The sequence below is a fragment of the Bacillus rossius genome, chromosome 2, assembly GCF_032445375.1.
Source record: "Bacillus rossius redtenbacheri isolate Brsri chromosome 2, Brsri_v3, whole genome shotgun sequence".
NCBI lineage: Eukaryota > Metazoa > Arthropoda > Insecta > Phasmatodea > Bacillidae > Bacillus > Bacillus rossius.
The window spans coordinates 135,250,671-135,265,670 of record NC_086331.1 but is presented as its reverse complement, the minus strand read 5'-3'; the positions used below and the strand labels follow the sequence as shown (position 1 = coordinate 135,265,670).

At 34.0% G+C, this 15,000-nt stretch overlaps 1 protein-coding gene across 15 annotated transcripts in view; it reads right to left on the bottom strand.

The window, feature by feature from the left end:
- LOC134529876 (IQ motif and SEC7 domain-containing protein 1) overlaps positions 1-15,000 on the bottom strand; it is a 127,343-nt gene that overhangs the window by 103,200 nt on the left and 9,143 nt on the right. For all 15 annotated transcript variants that reach the window (XR_010074730.1, XR_010074729.1, XR_010074731.1 and 12 more), the window contains exon 3: positions 5,122-5,256. Coding sequence is in view for 10 of the 15 variants with exons in the window: in XM_063364420.1 (XP_063220490.1) it covers positions 5,122-5,256 (135 nt within the window). In the remaining 5 variants the exon portion in view is untranslated. The remainder of the gene's footprint in view (positions 1-5,121; positions 5,257-15,000) is intronic.

Below are 15,000 nucleotides of genomic sequence, written 5' to 3'. Positions count from 1 at the left end.
CCATTCTTGCCGCTACCCTGCCCCCTCCCTGATCCGTTCTTGCCTCCTACCATGCCCTTCCCTGATCCCGGCCTGCTCCACCCTGCCCCCACCCTGAACCATTCTTGCCTCCTACCATGCCCTTCCCTGATCCCTGCCTGCTCCACCCTGCCCCCACCCTGAACCATTCTTGCCTCCTACCATGCCCTTTCCTGATCCCTGCCTGCTCCACCCTGCCCCCATTCTGAACCATTCTTGCCACTACCCTACCCCCTCCCTGCCCGCACCCTGATCCGTTCTTGCCTCCTACCATGCCCTTCCCTGATCCCTGCCTGCTCCACCCTGCCCCCACCCTGAACCGTTCTTGCCGCTACCCTGCCCCCTCCCTGCTCCTCCCTGCCTCTGTTGGTATGCTGAAGGACATATTTACTCAAAGAGATAAATGGCTTCCTGCTAACTTCTGTGCCTTATGGCTGAACAATGCATCAACAACACTTGCAGTTGCCAGCAAGTTTGTAATTTAGCACATGTTCCTATAATTTTTTTGCATTCAGTAAATAAACGTCTCATTTTGTTGTTCACCAATGAAACTAAAGACTAAATGTGCACAGCATACATAAAGAAAATTTCTATAAACACTATTAAGTTGATGATTCACTGCTATTCCTTGTTTACCTCATTTGCTACATGGTTAAATGCACCCGCACCTTGAAGCAACGCTGTACAATTAGTGAGGTTTTGAAGTAACGATGCCAATAAATTACAGCATGATTTGAAGTAGCGCGGTCATACAATCTGAGTAGCATTGTCTTCTTTTACGTGAATTTTATTTCCATGCAAGCACAATGACAATGGCACTTGTGTAGCATTCAATAAAATCCAACAAATTAATAACGAGACGCATCAACAAACAATATTTTGCTCTTTCCTTAATTGCTATTCGCTTCCTTCATTGGGTATTCATTTCCGACAATGCCCGTATGTTCAGCCAACGTTTATTTTACGCCTCTCCGCATGTCAGCAGCAGCTCTGGAGAGTAAACCTAAAAGCTTCTGGGGCTAGTTTACCTAGAGTATACTAGGATGCGCTAGTGGCAAATCAAGGCAGACATCCATTTAGTAAACAACAGAGTTGGGAATTACGTTACTAGGTTAAATACTCTTTCTAATAATGGAAAATGTTAAGTTTATGCGTTTTAAATTCTTATTAAATTGAAATATACCTCTTATATTAATAAAATTATTTTGTAACTCTGAAATTTTGTTAGCGCCTACTTAGGAATACTATCCTCAACCCCTATTATGTAAACAATGTGGTACGTGAATTTTTTAAATTTAATTTTAGGTTAAAACATCTCAATAATGCTATTCAACATTTATTTTAAAGTACTTGCCATTTATTTAGACATATATTTAATTTTAATGGATGCAGTGTCTTGATTAAAATGATATTCATCAGGCACACTTACCTGATTGAAAAATGAATTATTTTGATTAACATGCACTCTCATTGAAAAAAACATATGTGATTAGCCCTATTTTCCTGGAAAGAATTAGGGCATTACTTCGAGGGGCGGGTGTAATGTAAGAAGATACTAGTGCATGCAAAACTGTTGGAAGAAACTAATTAAATCGTAGCAAAGACACTATTCGTTTATTTACTTATTCACTTACAAAGCTCACTCACATCATTTTACACACAGATGACTACTGAAAAAACAATGCAGGGCTGCAACTCCAACACATGAAATATCACTAATATAATAATTTACTTCCCAACAAAAACTTTACACCATTTAAAAAAAAAATTGTAATTCTGAGTACTGAAACATGGACAGTTAGTTTTCCAGAACGTAAATGTGGTGTTACAAGTAAATGCTTTACTTTCAGTATGTAGATAGAGTGGCAACCTAGGAAATACTAACGCAAGTTGGCAAGGACACAAGTTTGTGGTGAGTTTTGACGAAAAGATGAACTACACACTGCAAAAAATTCATAGTGGCCTGATTAACGGCTGATGTTGGGCAAAGCGTTAGGAATAGAGGATTGCATTCATTCATTTTTTATCAATTTACAATATTATATATTTATGAATACAAACATATACTCTCATTTTTTTTATAGTATTTGTAAGCCACCATTGGTCCCCAACAATTGGGACAGCACAAAATTTCTATAAATTATATATATATATATATATATATATATATATATATATATAAATTATATATATATATATATATATATATATGTTTTATATATATGTATATATATACATATACATATATATACATATATATATGTTTTATATATATATGTATGTATATATATATATATATATATATATATATAAAACAGAGAGAGAGAGTTTCTGCCACCAAACAAGGCCAAATTACATGTACAAATATGTAAGGAAAATATATATTTACATTCATGAAGGCTGGGGAAAAAAATTTCAAAAATTTGGGATGAAATGGAGAAAACTAACCTATACATAATTACTATGACGGGAAACATTGTAGCATTGCACAATGAGGATTTGTTATATACATACATATGTTTTTGGGTCATAAGAATATTGATTAAGAATAGTGTTGATATGAAAGATAGTAATTATTTAATATGTAGATAAGGATAGTTCAGAGTTGTTAAGAATTGTTACTTTGGTTAAATTTCATGGAAAGTCTTAAAATACTTATTTCCTTGAGATACTTAATTATTAATTTGAGGGTTAACTCCAGTTCATAATAATTAATTTTGATATTTGATAATTAATGTCAGTAATTGTTTTGTTTAAAGCAGTATAGATTATAATTTTACAGGACATCATTTTTAAACAAAAGTTTTTAATATGGTATGAATTTCAACTTTGTTTACTAAATTTTGATCATTGTATTTGAATTTGTTGGGTAATTTTAAATTCTATTGGATATTGCTAGTGTAATATCTTGAGAATAGTCTGGAAGGTACAGAAGGAAGAGCGGACAGGCACGACACTCTGGCGCCAGAAAGTTATTTTTCACTTTGTAAATGCGTGTTTGGGATTTACGCGTCACGTACGCACAGCTGTAGCGACCGTCTGGAAGGGTCTCTGGAGGCTACCACTAGCCAGCCAATCAGGGCGAGCCCTGGCGTCAAGTGATGTGCCCGTACGAATTTCCTTATATGGTCATGTTTTGGAATTATGTGCGCTGATTGGTCAGTTGGCCCACGGGGTTGCCTCCCTTGTTTTCACCTTTACAAGGGAAGGTAATCTCGTCGACCAGGTCACTTGTTGCTCGATCGTCGCCGAACTCGGTCGCGTCGTCGGCAAGTCGCAAGACAAATGGAAAATCACTAAGAGATAATTTAACGCCTAGGGGCTGGGGCCAGGCCGTAATTTTTCAACCTAAGTACATTTTTTCGGACAAATTAACTAAAAATTTAGGCCCTAGGCGTCGGCATCGGCCCGACTTCGTGTGATTTCGGTCCGCGATCGACGGTACCTTGAGTTATGTAATTAACCAAGGGACATTACTAAGTTTTTTTTCTTCTTTAGCGAGTGACAAGACTCCTCGACCATCAACGGCAAGATGTATGGTGCTGTGGTATGTATTTGGACCTCATCCTATCAAAATTCAAAGACATCGTTAAAATTTGTATAAGAAAAGACAAAAACTGTGCAAGTAACGAAGTTTTTCTAATTAAATTCATTTGTAAAATTGTGTATTGAAGCCATGTAACAATGAGAAAAAACATTTTTTTAAAGAAATAAACAAAGATAATTTAATAAACTCTCTTATTTCCAAATAACGCAGAACCATAGTAATAAAAAATTCCTCAGGAACATTGTTTGTTTTGTTTTGTTACGTTTCTATGTGTGCTTAGCCGGGCAAAAACATACAACGTAACAACATGCATCTGTCAGGTATTTCACAGAAAACAGTATAGGTGTCAAAGAGACCTAAAATACAACCTTTACAAGAAAAAAAAAGTCCTTTTATAACTGCCAGAGATTTCAAGGTTTACAAACTGGCTACAAATGATTTGTGATTGGCTTGATGTCATAAGACAAAACTGCTGAGCAGGTAATGGGTTTCTCTTACTGTGTCATAGCAGTGATCTCATACAATGTCAATGGAAGGTTGTTTGTAAGACACAAATAACTCTCAATTACTACTTTTCCTAAAACACACTGGTTAAACCTATGACTAGAAACTCAGTTTAGTCATTGCTATATAACCTACCTCTGATGATTTAACAACAATATTTTTCTTTAGAGGATTGTATTCGTAAATAAAAACCAACATGTGTAAAAACATACTTTTGTTAACTATATTTTTACAGCGACAATGGCCCAATCGTGGCAAAAAATAACCTTTTGATTCCTACACAACTGATTTCTAAATTTTCCAGCATTGATGTCAGAAAAATTGATAGTTTTGCAATGATAGTTTTTGTATATATGCACTTTATACATTATACAGAGTATGGAAACAAGGTGACTAATGTTTTTTTGCCACTTTTGCCATGGCTACCTAAACGAGACTGGCAGAGAAATGAGCACTCTGGCTGGGTGATGTTGCATCATTGCCATGTTCAAGCAAAGGTTTCAGTGCAAATATAAAATTAAATTTTTTTTAATACTATGTATTTTCAAGCATAACAATTTGAAAGCAAGTTGTAATTAGTAAACACAATGCTAGTAGAATGGAATGAGATACTAAGCATGTTCCCATTATTAGAAAAATAGATGCAGAAAACTATAAAAATCCATACTAGTTCTTTTACAATTTTGACAATTCTATCACCAACAATGTTTAACTAACTGTACTCAAACTTTTAATTTTACTTGTTTGGATAAAATATATAACTACTTCCATAAAGAGTGCAAATATGATGTCAAAAATTTTATTTTTCAGAAATAAAAGTACTGTATATGAAAATGCACAGAAAACCACAATATACATTTTTTTTGGGCCTAACAGGCAGACAGTGGGATTTTGATTAGCATACACTGTCTAGGATACAAGAACATCCAACATTACAATTAAAATTAAACACATGAATGATAACTCACAAAAATATAACAAATATATATTAATAGTTATTTTATACAAACTATAAACCATAAAAACACTGGTAAAATAGACTTATTACTTACACTGCTTGGTTGCGAGAACGTTTGAGGATTTCACCCCCATCACACACAGAACTCTTGTGTAAATGGTGACTTCTAATAACAGGTGAAAGTGGTAACCCATTACCACAGGAAGACCTCTCATCTTTATGATGGAAGCTAAAAAAAATTACATCTAATTTTTAAAAAGGCACATGGAATTAATTAATTAATACTTAACCATGCAGTACCAATAGTTATAAAAAATATTAATATTTTTTGAACATTTTGTTAGTAAGCCACTAAATGCATGGCTAAATTTTATGTAAATCTCTATCAATAACTAACAAATCATTTTCTTGAGAAAAATTTTTTTTAAATAAAGTACAAAAACATCCAATTATTTATGAATAAAAAATGTAATGAAACATGCTCTCGGCAGAAGACTCCCTAAAAATGAATTTTCACACTGTATCAAAATTCTCAATTTTTTGATAAGTCATAAATGTGCTTAAAATACAAACTAACGATTTCACAATTACTTAAATAACAACACATTTTAATGGATGCCAGTTTTACCAAAATTAAAAGACAAAAATCATGGAATGTTATGCCAATTATTAGGTAACTTTAAGCACAATTTAATTTGTTTTTGCATATTTAATATTTAAGGTTTTTAAACTAAGTTTTTCCTAAGGTCATGTTTTAAAGTTTTACTTGGTTGAAATTTTCCTGAGGAATTTTTTATTTTAATTTCCTACATGTCACTCGGCCTGCAAAACTTCTGCCTTCACAGGCTGAATGCTCGCCCAATTCTCGTCCCCACATCTCGCAAGGTGCTGTTTCTTGTTGGCTCCATTGCATGGCTGCAGTCTCCGGTGCACTGTGATTTCAGCACTTCTCATTGACAACAGCACTGCTCCTAGTTGCCAGAGCGGTGCCACTTTCCTCAGGCCATCACTTAGCAGCTTACCCCTTCACTCCCCAGGAACACCCCAGTTTTCTGCATGCCCTCTGTTGGATACATTTTTATATACTCTGTTCTCCCGATGCCTGCTTCCGAGCTCAGTCTGTCATCTGCCGACCCCATTCAGTATTGCTCCGGCCACCTATGCTCTGTTTTTCATGCTTTGCACTACATCTCACTACCATTTTCAGAACTACCTTTCAGGCCCAGCCCACTCCCTTTTTTTTCCCTTCTTAGTTCTACCAGTGACTAACAATGCACGCCACCAGCCCCTCCAGGTAGTCTTTGAGTAATCATACAGATCACCAAAACCATCACTACGCACTTGAGTATTTTCAGTAACATCGGAGTGTGAACAAGAATGTAATTCTCACAGTTAGGGATTTATTCCCTTTTCCAGTCTTCCTTTTCCAGTTACTCAAGTAGTGTAATAGTATGAGTTCTCCTCACAGATTTTCCAAATTTTTGCAACCGCACCTTGATTGGGGTAGCAACTGGTTAAACAGTAGTAATTGGAAACCATCACCACCAAACTCACATCCTAAATTTCCTAATTATTGTCTTTGTGGACCCAAGGTTTTTATATTTTTTTCTTTCTCATTTATACCCCTACTTTTTTTCCCCTCTGCAGTGGGGTTCTAATTCCGGCATTCCCAGTTTGGCGATAAAGTTCTGGAATCCTGGCTTGACCCCAATATCCTTTCACTGGGCTGCTAAGAGTCCTCCAGACAGCACGCACTGCCATCTGTGGCGGCGACGCTGAACGACTGGGGTGCAGTAACTTATTTCAAAATTCAAGGAATGTGATTTCTTAACTTTTTGTCATTGAGTAAATTTTATGTGAGTATGGCCTTTTTCAAATCTCAAAATCACCAAAAATTGTTAAACAGAATAACAGTCATATTTACTTATTATAATAGTGTCATGCCTACCTACTGCTAGATGCCATTGTTACCAAGCACAATACAAACACACTAATACAAACCACATACACACATAGACACTTAAAAACAACTGTACAACACAGATAACCACACACATGTGGATAAGCTCTTGTAATTATATACAATTGAACTAAAGGATTGTAAAAAGGGAAAGTGAAGTACTTTTGGCAGTTATTTTGCAGTCTAAAAAAAGAAATAAAATGGTTATACTTATTTTTTGTTTTTGATTATTATAAATAAAATATTATTTGTTATTTTTTTATGTATATAATAAAAGTTGGTGTCAACTGTTGAAGGAAAAAAATTTAAAGACTATGTTTTCCAGATGATTATAGTTAGTTATTTTTATTGCAGTTCCTTAGAAAAAAGTGTATTTAGTATATCTCTTCTTGTTGACAATGAGTCATGAAAGGAGTGTAAATCTACATCAATATTAAAATTTTTGTTTTGAATTATGATTTTGATTAATTTGTTTTGAACTTTATCTAGTTTATCACTGTCAATTGTGTTCAAAATGAAAAAGCCATATTCTGATTTAAAAGTTTATGATCAAAATAAATGGAATGATATTTCCTAGAAAAGGTTAAGGTAGTGGTCTCTTCATAATTTAGATTCACCAACATTGAATTATACCATTTTACAATAGTAAAATATCTCTCTAAAGTAAGTTTCATGCACAGAAGTAACTGTTCTGTATATTTTAAGGCCCTCAGCAAACAGTAAGGAGCCTGGAGTACATAATTATCATATATTTTTACTTGTATGAATTGCTGTACTAACTGTGTTTCTTTTGATCTGCTTTCTTTTTGCATGCCAACTTTTTTCCCCAACATTTCCTAAATTACTACAAGCAAATGTTGAGTGTGTTCCTTAATTAAAGCGATGACCAATTCCTTCACCATTTTCCATGCTTTGTGTTTATTGTGTGTTATGTGTCTAAAACCTCACTGTTGACAATACTTTGTGCACTTAAAATTCACAAATTAAATAAAGTTTAATTGTGGGAAATTCAGTCATTCAGCCAGAGAATAAAGCGACAATGATGGCCACTTATTAAACCAGCACAATGCCCGTGAGGTACTGTTACTCCCGTGGCTCACATCTGCGATCCCCTGGCTGGGAGCTCCAGACTGAGACAATACAGACATGGTTACTGTTTGTGGGTTCCCAGCCAATGGGGGTGAAGACGACTGAACATCGGTGGCAGAAGTGATGAAGCAATGACATCCAGCTCCCTACTACAGAGCTGCTGACATAAACTGTGGTAGGTGATATGCAGCACTCAGAAATGGGACTGCACCTCAATGAAAACAAACTTAAGTCAGACCTCTGTTTATCCACATATCGTGGAAAGATTCAAAGAAATAGAATTTTAACTGATAACAAAGTAAACAAATGAAAAACTATCACTATCTTTGCTCTACCACTCCCCAAATAAATTAACCGATAGTTTAAAACTATATAAATATTTCATTGTAATACTGTAAAGATGGCTGAAATTGTTAGTAAATGCAAATGCTAAAATTTCAGTGTAGTTAAGCCAAAAATTATTTCCCAGGTGAGACATGTACTTCTGGTTCATAATGAGAAGGATTTAGGTATGAAACCCAGTGTTATCAGGCTTAAATTGCATTGTATTATGAACATTAGATGTTTGGAAGTGAATTTGTGGATTACGTTATTTAAATTTTGCTAGTGTCAGTTTAATTTAATAAGTATTTGAAAGCAACAGATCCTCAGGGCTCTATGCTCCATATCAATCACTGTTTCTGTCATCTCATTGACAGATTGATGAGGAAACAATTTCAGCATGAGTTCTTGACAACCAATGGAAGTTTCAAGTTATCTTTTTTTATATTATTTCAGTGGTTTATACATGCCAGGGTTTCCTTTGTTATCATCTCTCCAGCATTGGGGCCACATTGTGTACCTAATATCACTAATCTGTGAATCTGAAAAATTTATGGCTTTGGTGCAAACACAGACTTTTCAGTCTGTGTATCCACAGTGTCATTGATCGAGCTTTGGCAACCACAATGAAGGGAACAGGATGTCTTGCGAAGCCTTGAACCTCTTACGTGTCGCTCCAGTGCGCATTTTCAGTGGCTGTCTTCTAAATGCCCTGCTCTTCCTGATGTGCCAGGCATTCTTTGGACCACACTATGTGACCTTGATTACAGTTGACATACCTATTTCTGTGGTTTGACACACCTCGGTACATCATGATGCTGTGACTCTGCACACCTCTGGAAAACTGGGGTTTACTTGTATTTGCTGATTAGTGTTCATATTCCTGGCAGTTGTAGCAACGTAATGAAGCAGAAATGTATTGCTTTACATTTAAGTTCAAAGTAACCTAATATTTATTCCTGGGGATCATGGATAACGAAGGTTACAATGAGTGTAACCACTGAAGAAAGTATACCATTCTGTTTCTTTGTGATCCAATGAACTTATGGTATACATTGATTTGTGAGTTCTTTCAGCAGTGCAGATTTCGGTACATTTATAAGGCGTACGAAACACATCTCTTGCTGGAGTTTGAACTTCCAAGGCACTTCACTTCACTTCGTTGAAAACCTTCAATACTTGCAGCCAAGGTAACTGGGCAGCATTTAATCTCTCAAGCAAAAGCGTAGATCTCTCACTAATCTTCTTAAAATCTAAGACCACTTCAATTTTTTTTTTATTTCAAAGGGTAAAACCTTTTCAAATGTGTGCTCTTGCAATTAATTATGATCAGATTGTAAGTTGGCATCTTGTCTATTCCACAGTCTTTTGTTTTAGCTATTGAGGAAGCCACCCTTTGGTAAATCCTTTTGGAAGCCATTTTCCACTACCCCTAGTATGACTTATCAGCCAGTCTGTTGAACAGGGATGAAGGAAGTAAATCTGGCAGCAATTCAAACATTTCATGTTTTGTGCTGTTAAGAGAGGTTCCAACCTCACACAGACCCAGCCAGTACCTTGGCATGAGTACCCTCAGCTGCTATTCATTGAGAACTACTGCCCCAGTAGTGCACCAAAGTGTATACCAGGAAAAATCAGAGCGAGGTTGTACATCTTGAACAAGACCAACTTTATTCCCCTAACTGAGAAAACATCTCGGGCTCCCACTATACTGGCTGTTCGGAAATTGCTGGGCAAATATTTAATGGGTGGTAGGGAATACTAAAACAAGCAATTTTTTGTTACGGAGCATACGTCCATAAGTGCAACTATATAAAGTTACAGGTGTAAACATTAGCATGCAAATTTTATTTACGTGTACAATTGGGGGCCACTCCAAAGGCTGAGACACACGCAATCGCACTGCTATAATGGTTACATGTTCAGCGGAAAGCAGGGCGTTGATGTTTACAATTAGCCACATGTACTTTCTTCAATAAAAACCATTCAAGCAAATTAAAGATTAAGAAATAATAAAAATAAAAATTATATAACGTATGAAAAATATGTTTTAGTGCACTCTGGTTCCCTTTTCAATAAAGCTGTACTCGGTAAAGTAGAAGTTAAGAATGTTGCTTGCCACTTTATCTCAAGAATATTTATAATGAACAGGATTCTATAATAAGTAGATTCAGTCAGCTGGAGTAACATTTTTTTTTTAAGTTTCAACTTTTTTAGTTAGTAATTGGTTACTTCTTTCATAATAATGGTATCAAAGGTATAAGACTCAACAGATGGCATATTTAACATAGCTTCCCATTATTAAATAGGCATAGACCAGGGTCTATACCCCTCTTACGAGCCCCATGTAACACACCAACAGTCACCCTTCCCCCACCCCGCAGTGTTTGTATCTCTCGCCAACGCATGTGCAATGTACTCATGAAGCAAAGCCAGCGCATGTTCCCGTAATTCTTTTCTTTTTAATTTTGTATTGTCAACCTCTTTCATAACCGCCTCACATCTATATGTAAACAATAAGAACGGAGCATTGTTATGTTAGTGGAGTTTGGGAACGCACCCCGTTCCGAAATCTTTAATACATTTTTAAATCTAAATAATTTAAAAACTAATTAATATTAATGTAAAAGGGTATTTGCTTAATTTTTAAGGTTTATATTGAAGGGTTCTTTTGTTTCACCTTGGGCATGCATTTGAAATTATCCTAACTTTAATTTTAGTGCAGTGATTGGATTCTTCCTGTGGCCACAGTGCGCTGCTCTCAGTCTCTTGAGATCACTACCCAAGGTAGGACGATCGCTGCACCCGAACATTTACCATCCGCTGCTTATATTACTATTTAAAAACTATTTTAGTTTTTATTTTTCGGGGCCTACTGTTTAACTTAAGAATTTATTATCCATTTACGGATTTTATGAACGTTTACGACGAATGCTGAACTTAGTCCAGGCCATGAGATGACATCAACCGCAAAGTATTTCAATTTCGTGCTGTTGTGCATTTTCGAACTGTTTCAACTATTCTGTACGGTACTTTTAAAATGTACAAGAGCTGCATAAAAAAATGTAATCTTACCCAATATCTTTGAGTATCACTTTGAACAGCCACGAGTTTGACGCTACCGAGATTAAGACATGCTGGAAGCCTTGAGAGCCCACTTAATGAACATAGTTCATTAAGTAGCATGCTAGATGTATAGAGCAGGCCAGGTCCTGTGGTTGGATTATAGGGGGGAACTTCGAGTCTTGCACCCACACGGATCATGGCTCTGTTACACAGAGTCTCCGTCGGATACGCGTGCATTTCCACGTGGTGGCGACCATTGTAACAGACTAACAATGCCTACCTTAATAGAACCCCTTAACCCCCTGGGACAACCAAACATAAAATATGAACATAGTAACTGTCAACTTTAACAAATGGGAAACATGATAGATGTTGTAGTGAGCCCGTATGTTTTCTCGGGGTGCTCCTTTACCCCCACTAATGCATTCCATCAATGCTTCATCCTCATTGCTTCACTCATCGCCTCTAATTACCTGGAAGCCTACGAGATGTTAAGTCTTGATAAATTTATTTTCTATTCAAAGTGAATGCCCTATTATTCGATTGTATATACTGATTCATAAAATGAAAAATTACGGTATTAAAAAAACATCATTGGAAATGTTTAACTCATATTTGACTAACAGAACTCAGCTTGTTTGTGTTACTCAATATAATGAAAAAAATCATTTTATAGAATATAAATCACATATTTGTAATATAAAAATTGGCGTTCCTCAAGGTTCTGTACTAGGTCCTTTATTATTTTTACTGTATGTTAACGACTTCCCAAACTGCCTAACATCTGGCAAACCCACTATGTTTGCAGATGATACTTCCATAATACTGTGTGATAGGAATATAGAGATACTCCATTTTAATGTAAATATTAATCTACAAGAGATGGATAACTGGTTTAGAATTAATAAATTAACACTTAATATACATAAATCTTCACTGGTTTTTTTCTCGAATAGTAACTCCCCCTTAATGAAAAAAGTACCTGTGACTCCAATAAAATTAAAAAATGACATTTTTCCTATAAATGATAATATTAAATTACTTGGATTAGCAATAGACAATAATTTGTCTTGGAAAACACATATCACAAAATTATGTAGCAGACTAAGCTCATTATGTTATGCTTTTAATGTTCTTAGGAAAACATGTACTCATGATACAGTAAGAACAATGTATTTTGCTAATGTTAATTCTATTATCAGCTATGGGGTTATATTTTGGGGGCATCTAGCTATTGGAAAAATGTATTCATTTTGCAAAAAAAATTTATACGGATAATTCAAAACGTTAAATCTTCAATTACATGTAAACCCCATTTTGAATACCTAAAAATTCTTACTGTGCCAAGTTTATATATATATCAAACAATAATTTTTGGGTTAACAAACATTAAGTTTCCCCATAATAATGATATCCACTTTTATAACACTCGAAAAAAGGCTGATATATATTTTAAATCTCATCGAACAACATTATATGAAAAGAATCCTTATTTTTCAGCAGCAAAATTAATAAACAAACTTCCTAAAGATCTTCAATTATCTTTTAAAATAAATAAATTTCCAGTTTTCAAAGAAAGTTTAAAACAATTTCTTATTAAGAAAGCCTATTACAGTGTGGATGAATACCTAATATCTTCTCATAATTGTGATTAATGTATAGATACTTATTAATTGTCTTGTCAATTTTATTATTTTACTGTGTATTTTTGTTTTATATTTATTAGCTTTTACATAATATGTCCTTTTTATACTTTGTATGATGTTTATTATATTGTTTGTTATGATTTTTATCATTTATAATATTGTAATCAATTGACAACTCCTATTTCACCTTGTGAGTGTATAAAACAGGAAGATAATAAATAAATAAATAAAATTATCAGTGCTAAAGGGTTTATTTCATCCAATCTAAAAACTGAACTGAACCAAAAACTGAACATTACATTTATAAGTCAAGAGTAATGTGCCATGAATGATTAAAATTTTCTAATTGTAGCACTTATATTAAACTGGAAAATAAATTAACTACACTCAAATCAACCATACTAAAAATAAACTAAAGTGTTTTCAATTTTAAAGAATTCCACTACAAGTCTCAATGGAAAAAATTACGAAAGTATTTTTATTTTTATTTTAGATAAGATAGACCTTCTTTGGAAAAATATTGCATATTTTTGGTTAGTTCTTAAATTCTTCCAGTGAATATAAATGTAAAATTCTGGGAAAGCATAACATTTTTTTAATCAAAAAATAATTATCTCTATTTATAGCACAAATAACATTAACACAATAAAAAATTTACAAGGTCTTTTAAAAACACCATTAGATAATTTTGAAAGAAATTATTTTTTGTCCTGGGTAACATATCATATGTTAATTCAGCCACAAAAATAAACTGCAAGATATCCAATTAAAAATCAGTTTCAACCCTTTTGTACAATTAAAATTTCTAAAATGTCAAATGACTTTCGTGACCTCAACTTCACCCTTTTGTAAATACGTTTTTTTTTTGTTACATAGTTACAAAAAAAAAGCTGGTACAGCCGAACTAAAAATGTTACTTAACTTTAAAACTCCACTCAGTTAAAAATTTGAGCATAGTCTTCAGATGGGTAGAAAACAAACCTTAATGGAGAGGCAGATAGTTCCAAATCACAAATACTTCTAAGACTTTGATATTTTGCTTTTGTTATAGTTGTTTAGCAGCTTCAATCAAAAATATTTAGCTATTTGTTTGTAATAAATTAATCAATTTAAATAGTTGACATCATCCAAACAAATTGAATACTTGAAATATACAGCCTCTTGTCATTTAAGGAAATAAAAAGATGGACTAGTTCCTAACTTTTAGCGAGCGGCCATCACAAAGATTATTTTCAATGGTTTGTTGATACCAAATTAATGACATTTTATTGTCAAAATATTAAATAATTTAATTATTAAAATGTTTTCTGAACAAAATCACAGAATTTTTTGAACGCCTAATTTTCGCCAAAATAAAGCATTAAGTGATGTTTAAAATTTAAAGAAATTACTGTGCTAAGTTATTCATATGTATTCAAATGCTTTTTATGAGAAAGAACCTTTTTAATGTGATGGAAATTACTTTTTGTAAATAGACATCAGGAATATCATACCTTAAAGAGTAAAAACTACTACTCTAGGTGTAGAACAAAAACATAAACTAGGTCCGTGAAACAAATTGTGACAAATAAAATGAGTGCTTAATCGATTGGATATGCATACCATACCGTTAAAAACCTAAGAAAATTTGTGCACTTTTGTATATTATTGATGAATCAAACTATAACTATAAAAAATTATTTTAAAAATTCTTGTTTGTATGAATAAAAAGTGTAGGCTGTGTCCTAGTTTAGAAATTTTGTAATTAATTATATCATTATTTTTTTTACTTTAGGAACTAACTCAATTTGCTTCTAGGTTCACAGTAAATTATTGCATTCCCTATTCATTTCAATATAGAACTAAATAACAATGGCTTTGAAAACATTTTGTTAGCTGAATATGTTGAAAG